This window comes from Acanthochromis polyacanthus, chromosome 9 (genome assembly GCF_021347895.1).
Source record: "Acanthochromis polyacanthus isolate Apoly-LR-REF ecotype Palm Island chromosome 9, KAUST_Apoly_ChrSc, whole genome shotgun sequence".
Lineage (NCBI taxonomy): Eukaryota > Metazoa > Chordata > Actinopteri > Pomacentridae > Acanthochromis > Acanthochromis polyacanthus.
In genome coordinates this window covers 258,482-276,938 of record NC_067121.1, presented here as the reverse complement: position 1 = coordinate 276,938, position 18,457 = coordinate 258,482, and the positions used below count along the sequence as shown (strand labels likewise).

The 18,457-nt window shown below is 39.5% G+C and overlaps 1 protein-coding gene and 1 long non-coding RNA gene across 3 annotated transcripts in view; one reads left to right on the top strand and one right to left on the bottom strand.

Annotated features, from left to right (window-relative positions):
* The window catches only part of LOC127535595 (uncharacterized), a 56,281-nt gene that overhangs the window by 21,372 nt on the left and 16,452 nt on the right, over window positions 1-18,457 (bottom strand). The window lies entirely within an intron of this gene.
* LOC127535534 (probable ATP-dependent DNA helicase RecS) lies at window positions 15,792-18,444 on the top strand. 2 transcript variants are annotated; one of them, XM_051953820.1, is made up of 3 exons: window positions 15,792-16,442; window positions 16,741-16,820; window positions 17,166-18,444. In XM_051953820.1, the coding sequence occupies exons 1-3, from the start codon at window positions 15,979-15,981 to the stop codon at window positions 18,305-18,307; spliced, it is 1,686 nt and encodes a 561-aa protein (XP_051809780.1). In that variant the 5' UTR covers window positions 15,792-15,978; the 3' UTR covers window positions 18,308-18,444. The 2 variants fall into 2 exon arrangements, with proteins under 2 accessions (XP_051809780.1, XP_051809781.1); XM_051953821.1 differs by lacking the exon at window positions 15,792-16,442 and having other exon boundaries at window positions 16,504-16,820.

Sequence of the window (18,457 nt, the reverse complement as noted above, 5' to 3'; positions counted from 1 at the left end):
AGGTGATAGTCACAAGCAAACAATCATAATCTGCACAGATATATGTTTAAAGACACCAAGATTGTAATATGCTCTAGGAGTAATCTAAAAAGTTTCAATCTAACTGAGAATGTTGTTCCTGGACCTGAGACGCACTGTTTACTCATGAACTCGCCATGCAAACTCCAGCACAGAACTGGAACAGATTCATACCAAAATGATAGAATAGTGTAATATACTGGAGTGTCCAGAGACTGATTAAGATCATCCACAACAATCTAAATGCTTTGCAGCTGGCAAAGCAATTATGTGCACACTACTAAAAATACAGATTGAAGGGGTGGGAAGTACGTGTATGCAATCACTTTATTACATGACTGCGTTTTATTTATTGACACTTTTGTTTGGAACCTGTTTTCATTGTATAGCCAATAAATGTCAAAACTATATTAATCATGATTCAGTGCTGACCCACAATAATTGGAGAAAACCTCCAGGATGGGTGAAAGCTTTTCATAGACACTGTTTGTGCAACAACAGCTGCAGTCTCCTGGGACATCAAGTATCTGCAGGAAGAAGCAGGAAAATGCTAATCCAGTTGTATTTGGGTTAACTCAGTTCTGACATGCTGATTTGTTCAGGTCTAATCTGAGAGGACACAGAATAATGGTCCCGATTAAGACTTGGTACTAAAAAGGAAAACAACCAGAAGATACATCTGACAGACTCTGCTGAGTACCACAGCTCACAGAAACATGAAACACCAAACTCAACCTGACATTCAGGTTTGATACGACTTAACTGTCATGTAAAAGCAGCTCTCTGCAAATGTTGGATTGAAACATTGACCTGCCTTGAGACTAACCATAAACCAATGAGTGTAACAGAGAAATCAAGAGTCTCATGAAACAAGGGGTTGGACATCAACACACTCCATCATACAGTGACTTCATGAGGAGGAGGGTCTTCCTGTACAGATGTTGGAGCCCAGCTGTCTCCATCACAAACTCTGCAGACTCCACAAAGTTCAGTTTGAGGATCACTGAGTGTTTTTGGTTAGAACATGATGCTCTTCATTCCAGTGCTGCTCCTTCATATATTCACTGGTAAGTCACATTTTAACTCATCTTTTTAAATTCAGAGGCAGAAACATTCATATCTGCTCATTTAATTACAACAGAACAATAAAAATGTAAATAATGATGCTGTGCAATTTCATAGACGTTTTACTGTAAATATTTGTATTTTTGTTCGAGAAGGAGAAATTATCTGTATCTATGCAAAGTGTGCATTGTGTGCTGCTCTTTTTATTCAAACTGTTTCTCTATTTGCTGCTGTTACACCGTCTATCTATCTATCTATCTATCTATCTATCTATCTATCTATCTATCTATCTATCTATCTATCTATCTAACAGAAAAAAATGCCCAACAAAACACATTTTTACTCACAAACTGAAATTTTCCTGCAGGTGTCAGCAGTGAAGAACTCACTCCAGTCAACAATGAAGAGTACAGTTTGGTAGAAAACACTGTTTCTTTGTCCTACAAGGCCTCAAAGTGTCAACAGGAGATTATTTCTTTTGGTATCGACAACATCCAGGAAAACCTAAAGTGCTTCTCATCTCACACTCAAATTCAGGAACAATCATAATTAAAGAAGATCCCAGACTGAAGATTCAAGTGGAGGGAAACCAAATGACTATGAAGATCTCCTCTGCTGCAGTGACAGACTCTGCTGTGTACTACTGTGCTGTGAAGCCCACAGTGACAGGAAACAGCAAAACTCTGTACAAAAACCTTTGGAGCAAAGACAACAGAAAACTCCACAACATCCACTAGAAGGAGACACACTCTGTTACACTTCACATGTGGCTGGCTGCTGCCTCTCTCCTTGCTCTCTCTGATCTCCCTCCTCCCTTTACATGCAATTGCAGCACACCTGAGTGCTGTTAGCACTTAGAGAGGAGGAGGGTATTTAGGGAGGCAGGAGAGAGTGGCAGGCAGAGCCGGGGCATGAGCACCACAAAGTTACATGTCCTCCCTGGGTTTTGTTGTGTTTGTGCAACCTTTCCTTTTGTGATTAACAATGAGTTCTTCTCTTTCCCGGCATTTGATTCATTCCCCCCATGCATGTTTAGATTGCTGATTTATGTTGTTTTAGTTTGGCTGTAGTTGCTGGTCATCCTGTTTTAGCTGTTTTCCTTTCAGAGCAGTTATTTTTGGTGAGGCAGTCTAGTTAGGGGTGGTGACTGGTCCCAGGGCCCATTGCCGGGTTAGCCACGTTCACCACCACTCTTTTGTTTCTTTTGGCCAGCAGCTACAGCCCTTTTCCTTTCATCATTATTTCTACCCTGATTAATTGGATGATTCAAAAATTCAAACACTTCAGAATGTCCAGATGTTTTTAATTTATTTTTTATTCATTTATTTTTACTGTTCAAACAAAAATAAATTAAAATTATTAACAACATCTGAGATGATGCTACACGTTTCTTCAATACTGTTCCAGAAGGCTGATGTATAGAGATTAAAGTTTTGAAGAAGGACCCATGTTGAAATGTGTGCAGTCATCATACAAATTCTTATTATCTTTAGTCAGTGAGTGAATGAGATCATCAGCAGAGACAAACACTCTGTTAGTCAGAGCTGTGAGAGGAAGGAGGAAAGGATGAAGGGAGGAGCTAAACTGGGACTCAAGTACAGAAAAGACACAAACTTTCACAGTGGAGTTTGATCCAAGAACAGACAGATTGTCTTCATCTTCAAGATGCTGTCAGTGAACTTCAGTCTGTTTGTCACTTTGTTTGTGCTCACAATAAGAGGTAGGTGACATATTTAACATGAACAGAGTTTCATTAAGAGAAAACCTGAATCAAAACTCCCTCTATTCTACATATAAGAGAAAACTTTCCAGCCAATGACTGTTAATCAATCATCCTCATTGATTCATGTCTTCCTCTGCATGTTGTGTTCTTCTCCAGAGTGTAAAGGAGAAGACAAAGTGATGCAGCCATCAGGAGATGTCATTGCTGCTGAAGGAGACACAGTTACACTGGATTGTACTTTTGAGAGCAGTACCACAGATAATATTTTGTTCTGGTACAAACAAGAAGTGAATGACTTTCCAAAGTACATTTTAAGTCGTGGTTCTTATGGAGATGTTAATGCTCCAGAGTTCGAGAAAGACAGATTTGATGCTCAAGTCGACAACAACAAAGTTCCTCTGAAGATCCAGAAGCTTCATCTGTCAGACTCTGCTGTGTACTACTGTGCTCTGAGGCCCACAGTGACAGGAAACAGTAAAACTCTGTACAAAAACCTTTGGAGCAAAGACAACAGAAAACTCCACAACATCCACTAGAGGGAGACACACTCTGTTAAAGTTCAGATTTATAACGTGTTGGACTGATGACAGGGCTGCTCAGTGGCGTAGTGGTTAGCACTTTCGCCTTGCAGCAAGAAGATCCCTGGTTCGAATCCTGGGGTGGGCCTGGGATCTTTCTGCATGGAGTTTGCATGTTCTCCCTGTGCATGCGTGGGTTTTCTCCGGGCACTCCGGCTTCCTCCCACAGTCCAAAAACATGCTGAGGTTAATTGAGTACTCTAAATTGTCCGTAGGTGTGAATGTGAGTGTGATTGTTCGTCTGTGTGTGTAGCCCTGTGACAGACTGGCGACCTGTCCTGGGTGTCCCCTGCCTTCGCCCGAGTCAGCTGGGATAGGCTCCAGCACCCCCCGCGACCCTAATGAGGATAAAGCGGTGTATAGAGGATGGATGGATGGACTGATGACAAAGACAACAGAGAAATGAAGCAGTAAAGATCAGAGACAGAGCTGCTGTGGAAACACAAAACAATTTGATTGGCCGAACTGAAAAAAAAATGACGTCAAGAGGTAATGGCCCCGCCCACTGAACTTCAGCTCATCCACTCACATTATTTCTTCCTCATTGTGCTGCAGTGGAAGAACATTGTTCATCTGATGTGTGTCTGACTTTAATAACTCCAAAGACATGTTGCTTTACCTCTTTTTGTTTTCATCTCACTTCATAGGTGAGTTTATGAACACATGAATTTCTCTTTAACCTGCTGTGTTCATGTTCACAGTTGAAATCACTCAATATTCTGTCTTTGTCATCAAGTTGTGTACAATCTAGTTGTGATCTGAGCTCCAGTTGAGCTGTTTGTGTCCACAGAGTAACACTGTACAGGTGACATTTTCCACTGTCTTCTCCTCTCAGCCTCATGGACAATGTGAGTCTGATGGCTTCATTTTCTCTACTTTTTCCAGGACTAAAAGCTGAAGACACAATCTCTCCTGAAGAAAATGAAGTCAGTGGAACAGAAGGAGAATCTGTCACACTCACATGTAACTATCAGACAGAGAATGATGGAGCTACCCTTTACTGGTACAAACATCATTCTGACCTTCAGGCTCCTCAGTTTATACTCTGGAAAGATGCAAAAGCATGGACAAGTGAACATATTCCTGATAAGCGATATGGATCCCAAACAACAGATACATCAACTACATTGACCATCAATCAGCTAACCCTGGCAGACACAGCTCTCTACTACTGTGCTCTAGAGACACAGTGATACAAAGTGTAGCAGAGGCTGTACAAAAACCTGAACACAGATATGAGACTCCTCTTCAAAGAGGAGGGAAGTGGTATTGAGAGCACAGCTTCATATCAGATGGATTGTGCTAATTCCTGTTTTCTCACAGTCACTGTGGTTACAGCTGCTGATGAAACACTGTGGGAGGATTGACAGGAGCAGAAGATCAGTGATGCCTCCAGAAGAGAAGCTGCAGAGGATTTGAGGGGAAAGTGGTTTACAAAAACACATCTAGAGTTTATATGATTCAAATATTGAAAATTCTGTCCTTGACGATAATTTATTAAACTACAACAACATCAGGTGCAATAAAATGTGTTTTTATTGACTGATTTGATGTCATATTTTTATCATTCTGATCCTCTTCATCTTTGTCAGTGGTGAATCCAGACACCATTTACCATCAGATCAATCATTCCAGTGGCTTCATCTGATGATATGTGTTGTTTCCAATAGTACATATTGTCAAACATCCAAGATCCAACTTTTAGAAAGGAAAGAAAATACAAACTTGACCTTAAGTCCAGCAGAGATACTGTAATGGCTCTTTAAATTTTTCTTTCTGCAAATAAATAAAATGTGAATCCGTTCAGAAATAAACCTCACTTGTTGTTAAATATCAACATGAAGACAACATGGAAGCAACTTGTAACTTTGCACACATGATGACAGTATATAAATGTCTATGGACATCAGTTTATGTGATCCCATGAATGATTCCACATCATTATTTTAGCATTTCTGGAGATAGTGAACCCCATAAAATATTTCTGCAAATGCAGCTGTGTTTGTGTGTAAAATGACCACAGTTCCTCAATCTGAAAACATGTGAAGTCCACTCATTCCGCCACTATATCTTACAATACCAAAATAAATTATGAACCGTAAAACTGGGCTATAAGGGACAGCGGGGCAATGAGGGACATTTTTCTGGAAAATGTTTTAAATGTAATTCTGCGGTTTTTACCGAGATTTCTTGAAGAATTCATGGATAATTAATAAAAACAACACAAAACCGCATCCTGCTCAACATAAAAACCGCAGAATTACATTTCAAACATTTTCCGAAAAAATGTCCCTTATTACCCCGTTGTCCCTTATAGCCCCATTTTACGGAACAACATCTAAGACAGTTGAATGACACATTTCCTGATTTCTGTCTGATTTGACACGAATTCAATCACATGACAAACAATCAGTTTTCATTTTTGCAGCCAATAATATAAGCCTCATTTTCAGAAAGACTGCTTCAGTTGTTCATTCTCATATCATCTGAAATCATAGAATCAGATTATTCCCTTACAGAGATAGAAATCAATTCTTAAACGAGATGTTACTTCAACAACTTCTCCCTCCTCCTTCTGATACAGTAGTAGGAACCACTGGGTTTTCAACTGTATGTTAGATGAAATAAAATTAATATTCATCAATGTGATTTAAAAGCAAAGGAACGGGAAACCAGCAGATTAACAGAGATTCATGTGTTTGTGTCTAAAGCTGTAAAATACATTCAGGTGTGGTTTTGGTGTTGAGAACATCCAGATATGAGAGGAGGAACATGTTGAGGGAGGAGCAACTCTGTCAAAGAGCAGAACAGAAAAGGACTCCCACTGTCACATACATTCAGTCTGTAAACCAAACATAACAGATAGTGTGTGGAAGATGCTGTCACTGCATTACTGTGTCATGTTTCCTTTGTTTGTGATCACACTGAAAGGTAGGTTAAAGCAGGAAGAAGAAATGTCTTCAATGGATTTGACTGAAAGAAGTCACTGAAACAGATGTTCACACTTTAACAATATTTACTTATTTTTGCTTTAGGTGTCAACTGTCAACAACTGACTGCAGTGAAGAATGAAGAGTCCAGTTTAGAAGGCAGCACTGTGACTCTGACCTACAAATACTCCCAACAAGCTACTGGTAGTGATCGGTTTTTCTGGTATCGACAGCATCCAGGAAAACCTCCAGAGTTTCTCATCGTTAGCTATGGAACACAACCTGCAACATCAGCTAGAATGTCTGTTTCTGTGAGTGACGATAACAAACAAATCAGTATGAAGATCTCCTCTGCTGAAGTGACAGACTCTGCTGTGTACTACTGTGCTGTGAGGCCCACAGTGACAGGAAACAGTAAAACTCTGTACAAAAACCTTTGGAGCAAAGACAACAGAAAACTCCACAACATCCACTAGAGGGAGACACACTCTGTTACACTTCTATGGTTTGTTCAGATTCAAACTGTCTTCACTCTTGAGACAACGTTGTGATGAAGAATGTTAGAAGTGAAGATAAAGTGATGAGTCTCCTCCTCCTGACTGCAGAGGTGCTGCATTAACATCACATCAAACATTTCAGCTTTTAAACTTGGAAAACCTGGTTTTGACTTGGTTCATGTCACCTCTCATAGCTCTAAATGTTTCTGACAACACATGAAATACATTAATTGCATCACATAATCAGTTTACATTTTCTTTAAGCTCAAGTTTAGAGTTGAACATTTTACTGATATAAATCTACTGATAGCTGGACCTTTTCACTTTCCAATGTGAAGCCATTTGAGATGCAAACTGGGTCTGAAAAGTGAGATATAAATAAAGTTTAATATTACAGCTTCAAACTGTATTGGAGGACTGTTTGTGAATCAACGTTTGTTTAAAAGAAAATATTTTTACTGTCAGTAGGATGTCATCTCAGATACAAACAAAACTTAACATTAATGTTTAAATCACTGGAGAACACCTTAGATAATGTTATTAGCAGCCTTTAGGTGTTTGTGTTTTGTCACACAATATGATCAGAATGAACTGCTGTTGGATAGTTTCTGTATAAACTGAGATGTTTCTATAAATGAGAGACAATCACACAACAAATCCTCTGACAACCAAACTAACTGCTGAGAGACATCAACCACTGAACATGTGTGAAATAAAGAGAATCCAGTCTGTAAATTTAAATATGTAGAAAACAAGCAGGACTCAGGAAATCATTTAGAAAACACAATCATTGATTGATGACTGACTGATGATCAATAAATATGTGAGAGAGTGAATGAGATCATCAGCAGAGACAAACACTCTGTTAGTCAGAGCTGTGAGAGGAAGGAGGAAAGGATGAAGGGAGGAGCTAAACTGGGACTCAAGTACAGAAAAGACACAAACTTTCACAGTGGAGTTTGATCCAAGAACAGACAGATTGTCTTCATCTTCAAGATGCTGTCAGTGAACTTCAGTCTGTTTGTCACTTTGTTTCTGCTCACAATAAGAGGTAGGTGACATATTTAACATGGACAGAGTTTTAATTAAAGAAAACCTAAATCAAATTTCCATCTGTTTTACATATAAGAGAAAACTTTCCAGTCAATGACTGTTATTTGATCATCTTTGCTGATTAATGTCTTCCTCTGCATGTTGTGTTCTTCTCTAGAATGTAAAGGAGAAGACAAAGTGATGCAGCCATCAGGAGATGTCATTGCTGCTGAAGGAGACACAGTTACACTGGATTGTAGTTTTGAGAGCAGTTACACAGCAACACAACTTAGTTTCTTCTGGTACAAACAAGAAGTGAATGGCTTTCCAAAGTACATTTTAAGACGTGGTTATTCTGGAGATGACGAAGCTCCAGAGTTCCAGAAAGACAGATTTGATGCTGCAGTCAACAACAACAAAGTTCCTCTGAAGATCCAGAAGCTTCATCTGTCAGACTCTGCTGTGTACTACTGTGCTCTGCAGCCCACAGTGACAGGAAACAGTAAAACTCTGTACAAAAACCTTTGGAGCAAAGACAACAGAAAACTCCACAACATCCACTAGAGGGAGACACACTCTGTTAAAGCTCTGATTTGTGACTTGTTGGACTGATGACAAAGACAACAGAGAAATGAAGCAGTAAAGATCAGAGACAGAGCTGCTGTGGAAACACAAAACAATTTGATTGGTCGAATTGAGTTTTAAGAAATGATGTCAAGAGGTAATGGCCCCGCCCACTGAACTTCAGCTCATCCACTCACATTATTTCTTCCTCATTGTGCTGCAGTGGAAGAACATTGTTCATCTGATGTGTGTCTGACTTTAATAACTCCAAAGACATGTTGCTTTACCTCTTTTTGTTTTCATCTCACTTCATAGGTGAGTTTATGAACACATGAATTTCTCTTTAACCTGCTGTGTTCATGTTCACAGTTGAAATCACTCAATATTCTGTCTTTGTCATCAAGTTGTGTACAATCTAGTTGTGATCTGAGCTCCAGTTGAGCTGTTTGTGTCCACAGAGTAACACTGTACAGGTGACATTTTCCACTGTCTTCTCCTCTCAGCCTCATGGACAATGTGAGTCTGATGGCTTCATTTTCTCTACTTTTTCCAGGACTACAAGCTGAAGACACAATCTCTCCTGAACAAGATGAAGTCAGTGGAACAGATTTAGACTCTGTAACACTCACATGTAACTATCAGATGGTAACATTCTCCTTTACTGGTACTAACAGCAATCTGACATTCAGGCTCCTCAGTTTTTCTCTGGAAATAAGGAAAAGGAAGCTCAAATGAATACATTGCTGATTTACCATCAGATAAATCATTCAAGTGGCTTCATCTGATGACGTTAAATACAGTTATGAAGATAAGACAATACAACTTTGACATTCAGTCCAACACAGACATTATAATGAGTCTTTAAAATGTTTTTTTCTGCAAATAATTGTGAATCCATTGAGGGATGAGTCTCATGTGTTTTTAAATTCAGCATGAAGAAAACATGGATCCAATTTGTAGCAGCACATATTCAGTAGCAATACATAAAAACCTCTAAGCATACCAACCTTTGTGGTCCTACAGATACGTCCACATCACAAATTTGGCGTGATTTAACAGAAAAACATTTCAGTGTTAGATTATAAAATCTTCCCCAAATCAAATGTTCCTGATCTTGAAAACATCCAAAGTTTCTATTTTTCTGTTTTATTTCTATAGGCCTTTACAACAGCCCAAAGGGTGACCAAAGTGCATGCGCCAACAGCAGTGGCAGCAAGTCCGTGTTATTTATTTATTGTTTTGTACCATTTATCTTTTTTTACTGTGTAGGGATGAATGTGAATGTAAGTCACACACTGTGGGCTGCTGGTCACCTGAATTTCCCCTCTGAGGATTAATAAAGTATCTCTATCTTTGTAAGTGTTTCGCAGTAAAAAACAAGAAAATAACTTTAAAAAAAACCAAGCAAACAGTAACTTAACACAGTATCTTAAAACAGGACACACAATCACACTCACAGCTATGGACAAATTTAGGATGATCAATTAACTGCAGCACATTTTTGAAAGTTCATGGAATGACAACGAAAGACTGTTCTTTCTTGTGGAAAATATGGATCCATATACACACCTAAATTAAATTTCACGGGCCCCAATATCACTCTTTTTTGAATGATTTTCCATGTTCTAGGGCCAAAATTCAAATATATGATCTATGTTACAGTAATTTGATCCTTTGCTCTGAATCACTGGAAGACTTTGAGTTACCTTGATCCTTTTGTACTGTTTTAATTGGTTCCTTCAGCTACAAGCAATCAAATATTGGAATATAACTTGTATCCTGGAACCTCTTCAGTTTAATATATACATGCATCTGCCTGGTGATGTTGTCAGGAAACCCTTCTATGCAGACGACACACAGTTGTACACGTTACTCCCCACCAGTGACCTTAAGTGAGAGAGTGAATAAGATCATCAGCAGAGACAAACACTCTGTTAGTCAGAGCTGTGAGAGGAAGGAGGAAAGGATGAAGGGAGGAGCTAAACTGGGACTCAAGTACAGAAAAGACACAAACTTTCACAGTGGAGTTTGATCCAAGAACAGACAGATTGTCTTCATCTTCAAGATGCTGTCAGTGAACTTCAGTCTGTTTGTCACTTTGTTTGTGCTCACAATAAGAGGTAGGTGACATATTTAACATGGACAGAGTTTCACTGAGAAAAACTAGTAGAGCACAAAGTTCCATTTATTCGACATGGAATGAAACTCTTAACAGCTGCTGACTGATCTCCTTTAGTCAGTCATCTTCGTTGATTCATGTCTTTCTCTGCATGTTGTGTTCTTCTCCAGAGTGTAAAGGAGAAGACAAAGTGATGCAGCCATCAGGAGATGTCATTGCTGCTGAAGGAGACACAGTTACACTGGATTGTAGTTTTCAGAGCAGTACCACAACTAATATTTTGTTCTGGTACAAACAAGATGTAAATGGCTTTCCAGTGTACATTTTAAAACGTGGTGCTTATGGTGATGTTAATGCTCCAGAGTTCGAGAAAGACAGATTTGATGCTCAAGTCGACAACAACAAAGTTCCTCTGAAGATCCAGAAGCTTCATCTGTCAGACTCTGCTGTGTACTACTGTGCTCTGCAGCCCACAGTGACAGGAAACAGTAAAACTCTGTACAAAAACCTTTGGAGCAAAGACAACAGAAAACTCAACAACATCCACTAGAGGGAGACACACTCTGTTACACTTTGTGGTTTGACAGGATATCATCTGGGTTTTCTGTCCAGCTCAGAATAAACCACAGGAAGTAAACTGTACCAGTAAAATCAATCATGTCTTCCTCAGTGTTTGCTGCCTCATTTAACTTTTAAGCTTAAATTTGATGCATAATTGCTACATCATCACTTTTTAAATCATGCTTTTATTGTATCTTCACTCATTTTGATGAAATAGATGCTTATACTTTTATATCTAAACCTTTTCCACAGTAGAAATGAAACTCACTTTAACATTACTGCAAACTCACACGAACAAGCTGGAGATGGAACAGTTAAAGCATCCATCAGGAGGGAATCAGTCAAAGGGGGTAATACAGGACCCTCCTCAGCATCTGCTGTCAGGAGGTGTTTGGTCTGTTTGGGGCTGAAATAGCATTTAGGTAATACTACTTATGATACTAATATATTCAGTAATGTTTCAGAATTCATTTCAGAGTCACAATAAGAACATCAGTGTCTTGTTCTAAAACATTATTGAAAGTGTTGTTATTATCATTAATGTTTGAGAAGAAGACATTGATGTTCTCATTGTGAGATCCTCTGGGAATGATTTCCACAGTTCAAGGGCTTGAACAGTGGAGCTGCAAGTAGAGATTCAGTGTTTATTAATCTGCCAGTAATATGAAGCCTATAAAATATGAGAAAATGGAGAACAACATTAATCAGTGCTTCCTGAAGTCCCAGACATCAAATGTCTTGTTTCATCCACAGCATAAAGGTGCTCAGTTTACTGTCACAGAGGAGGAAAGAAACCAGAAAATTCTCACATAAAGGAAACTGCACTCAGAGAATTCTGACATTTTTTGTTCAAAATATTCCACTGATCAATCGATCATCAAAACTGTGAGCTAATAATTTAATAGTTGACAATCAGTGACAGATGAATCATTGCTGCTCTAATCAACAGCAAAAGATCACATTGTGTCACAAGTATGGATGACAAATTCATTGATTTCAATTTGAAATTTGAAAAAATGCAGTTAGCAAAACACAAGAGCTGTCACAAAATCCACCATTAATTTTTTCCCCAAATCATTCAGTTCTGGTCACATGGAGAGATTCAGGGACAGTCAGAAGGTTTCTGCTTGATGATCTTAAACAGCCAACAGGTTCATAAGGAGTGAAAACACAACCAGTGAGTTACTGTCTGGCTGTGTAAGGCCTTAAAAACTCACAATAAAATCTTCAAATCAATTCTAAACCAGCTTGTTCAGTGAAGGTCAGTAGAATTCACAGTGATGTGATTATTTCTACTGGAACAAGTTCAAACTGAGCAGCAGGATTCTGGATAACATGAAGCCTGTAAATGTTTCCTTCACTGATGTCACAGGAAACTATTGAACATTCTATGGCACTGAGGTGGCGTCTGTTATCTTCTATGCAGTGGTCTGCTGGGGAGCACTGAAAGGGACAGAAAGAGACTGAACAGACTGGTCATAAGGACCGGTTCTGTCCTGGACTGCTCTCTGGACTCCATAGAGGAGGTGGGTGAGAGGAGGATGTTGGCAAAGTTCACATCTGTCATGGACAATCCCTCTCACCCACTGCATGTGACTGCTGGGTCTTTAAACAGCTCCTTCAGCAGCAGACTAAGATATTCATCCTGCAAGAAGGAGCGCTATCACAGGTCATTCATATCATCTGCTGTAAGACTTCACAACATCAGCATCACTGGCTGATGTTCATATCAACCAGACTATAACATATCTCCATCTCAAACCATGATAAAATCTGCACAACTATTTTTTGCACTGCTTGCATCTTGCATTTCTAAAATGACATTTATTCCACAAGCCATTTAATGTTGCTGTCACTTATAGTGTATTTATACTGTGCTTATTCATTTTCATTTTTCATCCTTGTATATATTGTTCATATTATCGTTATTATTATTATATTTATGCAAATGTTTAGTGTTGCTGTGAAACATGTTGCTGCTGTAACCATGGAAACTTCCCCTGGAGTGGGGAGCAATAAAGGATTATCTTATCAGTCAAATTTTGTGTGTAATGAAGTCATGAATGAATTTTCTGAATCTAAAAAGAAATATCTGACCTCAGAGATCAGCCTCAGCTGAATGAAACACGACTGTACAAACTTTGTTATCTGAGCATCAAGAACTGGAGGCTTTGGTATTTATATTTAATTCTTAGCCATCATAAAAATGGGACAAACATTTACATTACTGCAAACAGAAGATATAAACTTTAATTTGGCCCACAGATAGTCAGAGACTACTTCCAGTCCTGGATTCAGTGTTTTGTTAAATGTTTTTAAGACTTCAGATGGATTTATAACACCAATGGAGATAATTCTGTCATTATTTATTTTAAAATAACAGTACCGTTATTCACATAGCCATTTATACAACAAAGATTCAAAGACAGTGGATAAAACCAACATCATGTGTGAACAGGAGGGATTTCATTTCCACAGCTTCAGAGTGAGAACAGGAAGGCTGGAACTTGACATTATTTTCACAGTTGCTTCATCTGATGTTACATTGTGGATGTCCTGATTACTTGCCTGATGGAAAAAATATCAGAAAATGGTGAAAAAATGTCCATCAGCCTCTTCTAAAATTCCAGATAACCTCCTCAAATGTCTTAATTTGTCCACAACCCAAAACTATTCAGTTTTCTGTCATAAAAGATCAAAAAATATATTAAAAATATCTTCATTTTTCACAAGCTGCAATTTCCAATTAAAAAATATTATTTTCTTAATAAATTGATTATCATTAGAATTGGTGATAATTTCAATAGTTAACAATCAATTAATGCATTATTATTTGAGGAGCAAATCAGAATGTCTGCAGTTTAGGAAGTGTGATGATTGGCTGTTAGTAAATAAGTATAAAGCTGTTGATCTTTCAGAGGCTGTTTATGTCCATTGATGAATGTTTACAACACAGTTTAAGCTGCACAGTATGGTTCAACTGAAATGAAATCAGTGTAATTAATAATCACACAGAGTTTAAACTGGGTCTCAGTGGTTTTACAAAATCAGTGTTTTCTTTGAGTGACTGTAAAACCTTTAATTGTGTCTCATATGGTGAAACTCCATCATATTTTCAACAAACAAGTGAACACTGACTTCAAACAGGATCTATCAGAACACTCACCATCAGATATTTGATTCAAATCATTCAGTCTTGGACACAAGGTGAAACTAATAACTAATATTCAGCAATGTGATTGAAAAGCAAAGCCACAGAAAATCTGACAGGATAACAGAGTGTGTCAGAGCTCCCTTCCCACCCCCTGTCCTCCCCATCTGGCATCCAAACACCCTATCCTATCTGTCTTCCTCTGTCTGCTTTGCTCTGTTGCTCTGCTCTCCCTCTCTCTCCCTTCTCTCTCCCCAGCGCTGCCCCTGAGTGGAGTGCGGCTCTCAGCTGTCTCCACTCAGGTGATCAGCCTCCCCATGAGACCCGGAAAGCTGAAACTCATCGCCAAGATTACACCTGCTGCAATAAAGACCGGCTGAACCTTCCACACCCTGCCAGATCGTCGAACTTGTCTTACCAGTCAGTACTTTCTAGCCGCTCCAAAGGTACGTTGCAAAATGGGAGGTTTTAACGTCTCTGTATCTCTGCTCTGCCCAGACTCCAGCTGTCCAGGCTCTCACCTGCCCTGTCTCCTTGGAACACCCTCAGAAACCATCCAGCTCACTTCTTTTTCCCCTGGACTCCCGGCTCCAATTGTCCTGCGTCTGTCTCCCTGCTGGCTTCCCTTTTTTGACTGTCAGGGATTCACCCACCTCCCTTACTCATTCCCCACAATAAAACCGTTTCATTCTACCCAGCCCTAGTCGTGTGACTCCCTGCTCGGGTCCAGACTCCTAGAGGTGTGACAGAGTGTTTGTGTTTAAAGTTGTAAAATATCTTCAGGTGTGGTTTTGGTGTTGAGAACATCCAGATATGAGAGGAGGAACATGTTGAGGGAGGAGCAACTCTGTCAAAGAGCAGAACAGAAAAGGACTCCCACTGTCACATACATTCAGTCTGTAAACCAAACATAACAGTGTGTGGAAGATGCTGTCACTGCATTACTGTGTCATGTTTCCTTTGTTTGTGATCACACTGAAAGGTAGGTTAAAGCAGGAAGAAGAAATGTCTTTAGATGATCTGATTGTATGAAATCAAAGGAACAGATTTATAGCAAACAATAAATAACATGGTCTTTAACAACACTGATCTCTTCATTTAGGTGTCAACTGTCAACAACTGACTGCAGTGAAGAATGAAGAGTCCAGTTTAGAAGGCAGCACTGTGACTCTGACCTACAAATACTCCCAAGCTGCTGCTATTGATGACAATTTCTTCTGGTATCAACAACATCCAGGGAAATCTCCAGAATTCCTCTTGTATCACTATGGAACACAACATGAAACAAAAGGCAGACTGTCTGCTGCTGTGAGTGCTGATAAAAACTATATCACTATGAAGATTTCCTCTGCTGCAGTGACAGACTCTGCTGTGAGGCCCACAGTGACAGGAAACAGTAAAACTCTGTACAAAAACCTTTGGAGCAAAGACAACAGAAAACTCCACAACATCCACTAGAGGGAGACACACTCTGTTAAAGCTCTGATTTGTGACTTGTTGGACTGATGACAAAGAAAACAGAGAAATGAATCAGTAAAGATCAGAGACAGAGCTAGTCTGGGAATACCCAGACTGCCTGTGCACTCATTGTCATTTCGTTTACTAGGCAGTCTGGCGACCTGGGGTTGAATTTGTCCCTGAGTCAGGGATCCAATCACAGGACGGGGAGGGACAGTTAGACGATGACGCACACTAAGCGACTACGCGCAATGCATGATGGGTTGTTCATAACAAAAAAAGATGGCGGCGGCTGCGTTCGACCAAGCATTGGACAGAGTTCTGAATAGTTTAGAAAGACCGTTTATTTTAAAACAAGAACAGCGTTTGGCCTTAGAAGCTTTTGTCAACAAAAAGAAAGATGTATTAGCTTTACTGCCCACGGGATTTGGCAAGAGTCTAATTTACCAGTTAGCTCCGTTAGTTGCGAAGGAAATCGGATCTATCAAGACCCCTGTTGTTGTGGTAGTGTCGCCATTGATTGCCTTGATAGAGGATCAGATAAAGGAAGCAGCCGACCTCGGGATTTCTGCGACTCAGTTGGGCCTCGGGGAAGAAAAAGACATAAAGAGTTGCCGGTACCAGGTGGTGTTTGGCAGCCCCGAGGCATGGCTAAGCGCCAAGTGGGAGAACATGCTATCCACCGAAGCATACAAGACCAACCTTATAGGCATCGTCGTGGATGAAGTCCATCTTACATACAAGTGGTAAGTGTTATTAATATAAACTAATTAGTGTCAGAAGGGGAGCGTGTGTATGTAGAAAGATGAGGTGTGTTTAATACTTATATCGTTATACCTGTACCTACTGTGGCAGAGATAGCGTTTTACTTTTCACTTTAAATCTACTGTCTAAACTTCTGCTGAGCACATCCAAACCACTTATTTAAAGTAGTTGAAGCTCCAGTCAGAATTGTGACAAAATGTGAAATACACACGCCAAATACTTCCTTAGGACATATTGAACATTTCTAAGCTATACCTGTGTTTTTCTCTTTTCAAACAGGGGGAATGCGGGGAGAGGACAAAAGGCCTTCAGAGAAAGCTTTGCAAGGTTGGGGGAACTTCGAGCAATCGTCAAACCAGGTTGGTAATCTGTAACACTATCTACCTGTGATTTTGTACTACAGATGAAAGTCTGATGACTTAATCTCTAGATATACATATATATATACTCTAAATATACAGGTTTTAACCTTTCAATGATGTATCACATTAAAAACCATGTCTTATAGTAAGACATTACAATATATATAGCAGTGATTAAGTATTGTCTTCTATTTATTTTAAAGTAGCTCTTTTCAAAGTACTGCTTAAATATCATACTATGTATACACTGTAATTAAATATTGCAAAAATGTGGTGATCTGCCTGCCCTGAAAATTATTTCAGTGTTATTGAGGTATTGAATGTGTGTATGTTTTTCTTCAGGAACACCTGTATTGGCTTTGACTGCATCAGCTGATTTGCACTCAAGAGACATTGTGAGAAGACGGCTACACTTCCAGAATGCAGTCAACATTATTGTTAGCCCCAACAGACCCAACATTAGACTTGCTGTAAGGCGGCTTGTGACAGACTCTCTAGACTGCTTCGACTGGCTGGTGAAGAACTTGAAAGAGAGAAGACTGGATATGTTACCAGTCATTATATACTGCCGTACAATAAACACTGTGACAAGAGTATTCCTCCACCTGAAGTCTGAACTTGGGGACAGTGCCTGGGTAGGCGAAGAGAAAAAAGGTGACAATCTCCTTATTGGGATGTTTCACAGCCACACTCTACCTGTAAACAAGAGTAGGGTACTGTCTTCAATTAACGGAGAAGGGAACTGCAGAGTGGCTGTGGCAACTACAGCACTTGGAGTTGGCCTAAATTTCCCCAAGGTCTCCCATGTGATCATGTATGGCTTACCAGAGGACCCAGAGGCCATTCTCCAGCAGGTTGGAAGAGCAGGCAGAGATGGCTCTCCTGCTCATGCTGTTCTTTACGCAAACAAACAGGTTGCCAACACTGACAATGCAGCAAAGACGGTTCTTCAAGAAAGCCTAAATGGGTGTTTTAGGAAGGCCCTATATTCACATTTTGAGGAAGAGGTATCTAGTATTAAGCCGGGACATTCTTGCTGTACTTTTTGCCATACAGTATGCAAATGTAACTCTGACTGTTGCTCTGTAGCTACACCCAGTTTTGAAATGTCAAAAAAGAATCTATCACCTGTCAGATGCAGAAAAGTCACATTGCATGAACAGGGACAGGTCAAAGAGCTGTTGGAGAAGTATAGGGACAGTCTAATTCCACCAGATGAACACCTGTACACAAATGTCTCACTCTGCACTGGTTTCAGCAATGTGCTAATTGAAACAGTTATTGAAAGCCTTCCTGAAATATTTAACATAACTGACATTATGAGCAATCTTCCTGTATTTGACATAAAACATGGCCAGGAAATTCTCCGGATCGTTCACAAAGTGTTTAAAGACTTTGATTTGTGTGACTTCCCAGACACTTGTGAAGAACTGTATTTGCCACCTGATATAGACTTCACCGGATACTTTGATTTTTCAGGATGAGGATGAAGACACTACCAAGTCATTAAGCAGCATTGCATCAGGCTTGTCTTTGCTCCCCCTCTCAGATTAATTTCTGAACTAATGTAAATAACTGTTGTCCATGTCACCTTGAATAAAAATTCTATTGTTAAACTCAATATATGCTTTATT

Coding starts and splice junctions, on each gene's coding strand:
- LOC127535534 (XM_051953820.1), top strand. CDS start 15,979: ATGGCGGCGGCTGCGTTCGACCAAGCATTGGACAGAGTTCTGAATAGT. Junction 16,443..16,740: donor GTCCATCTTACATACAAGTG/GTAAGTGTTATT, acceptor CTTTTCAAACAG/GGGGAATGCGGGGAGAGGAC. Junction 16,821..17,165: donor TCGAGCAATCGTCAAACCAG/GTTGGTAATCTG, acceptor GTTTTTCTTCAG/GAACACCTGTATTGGCTTTG.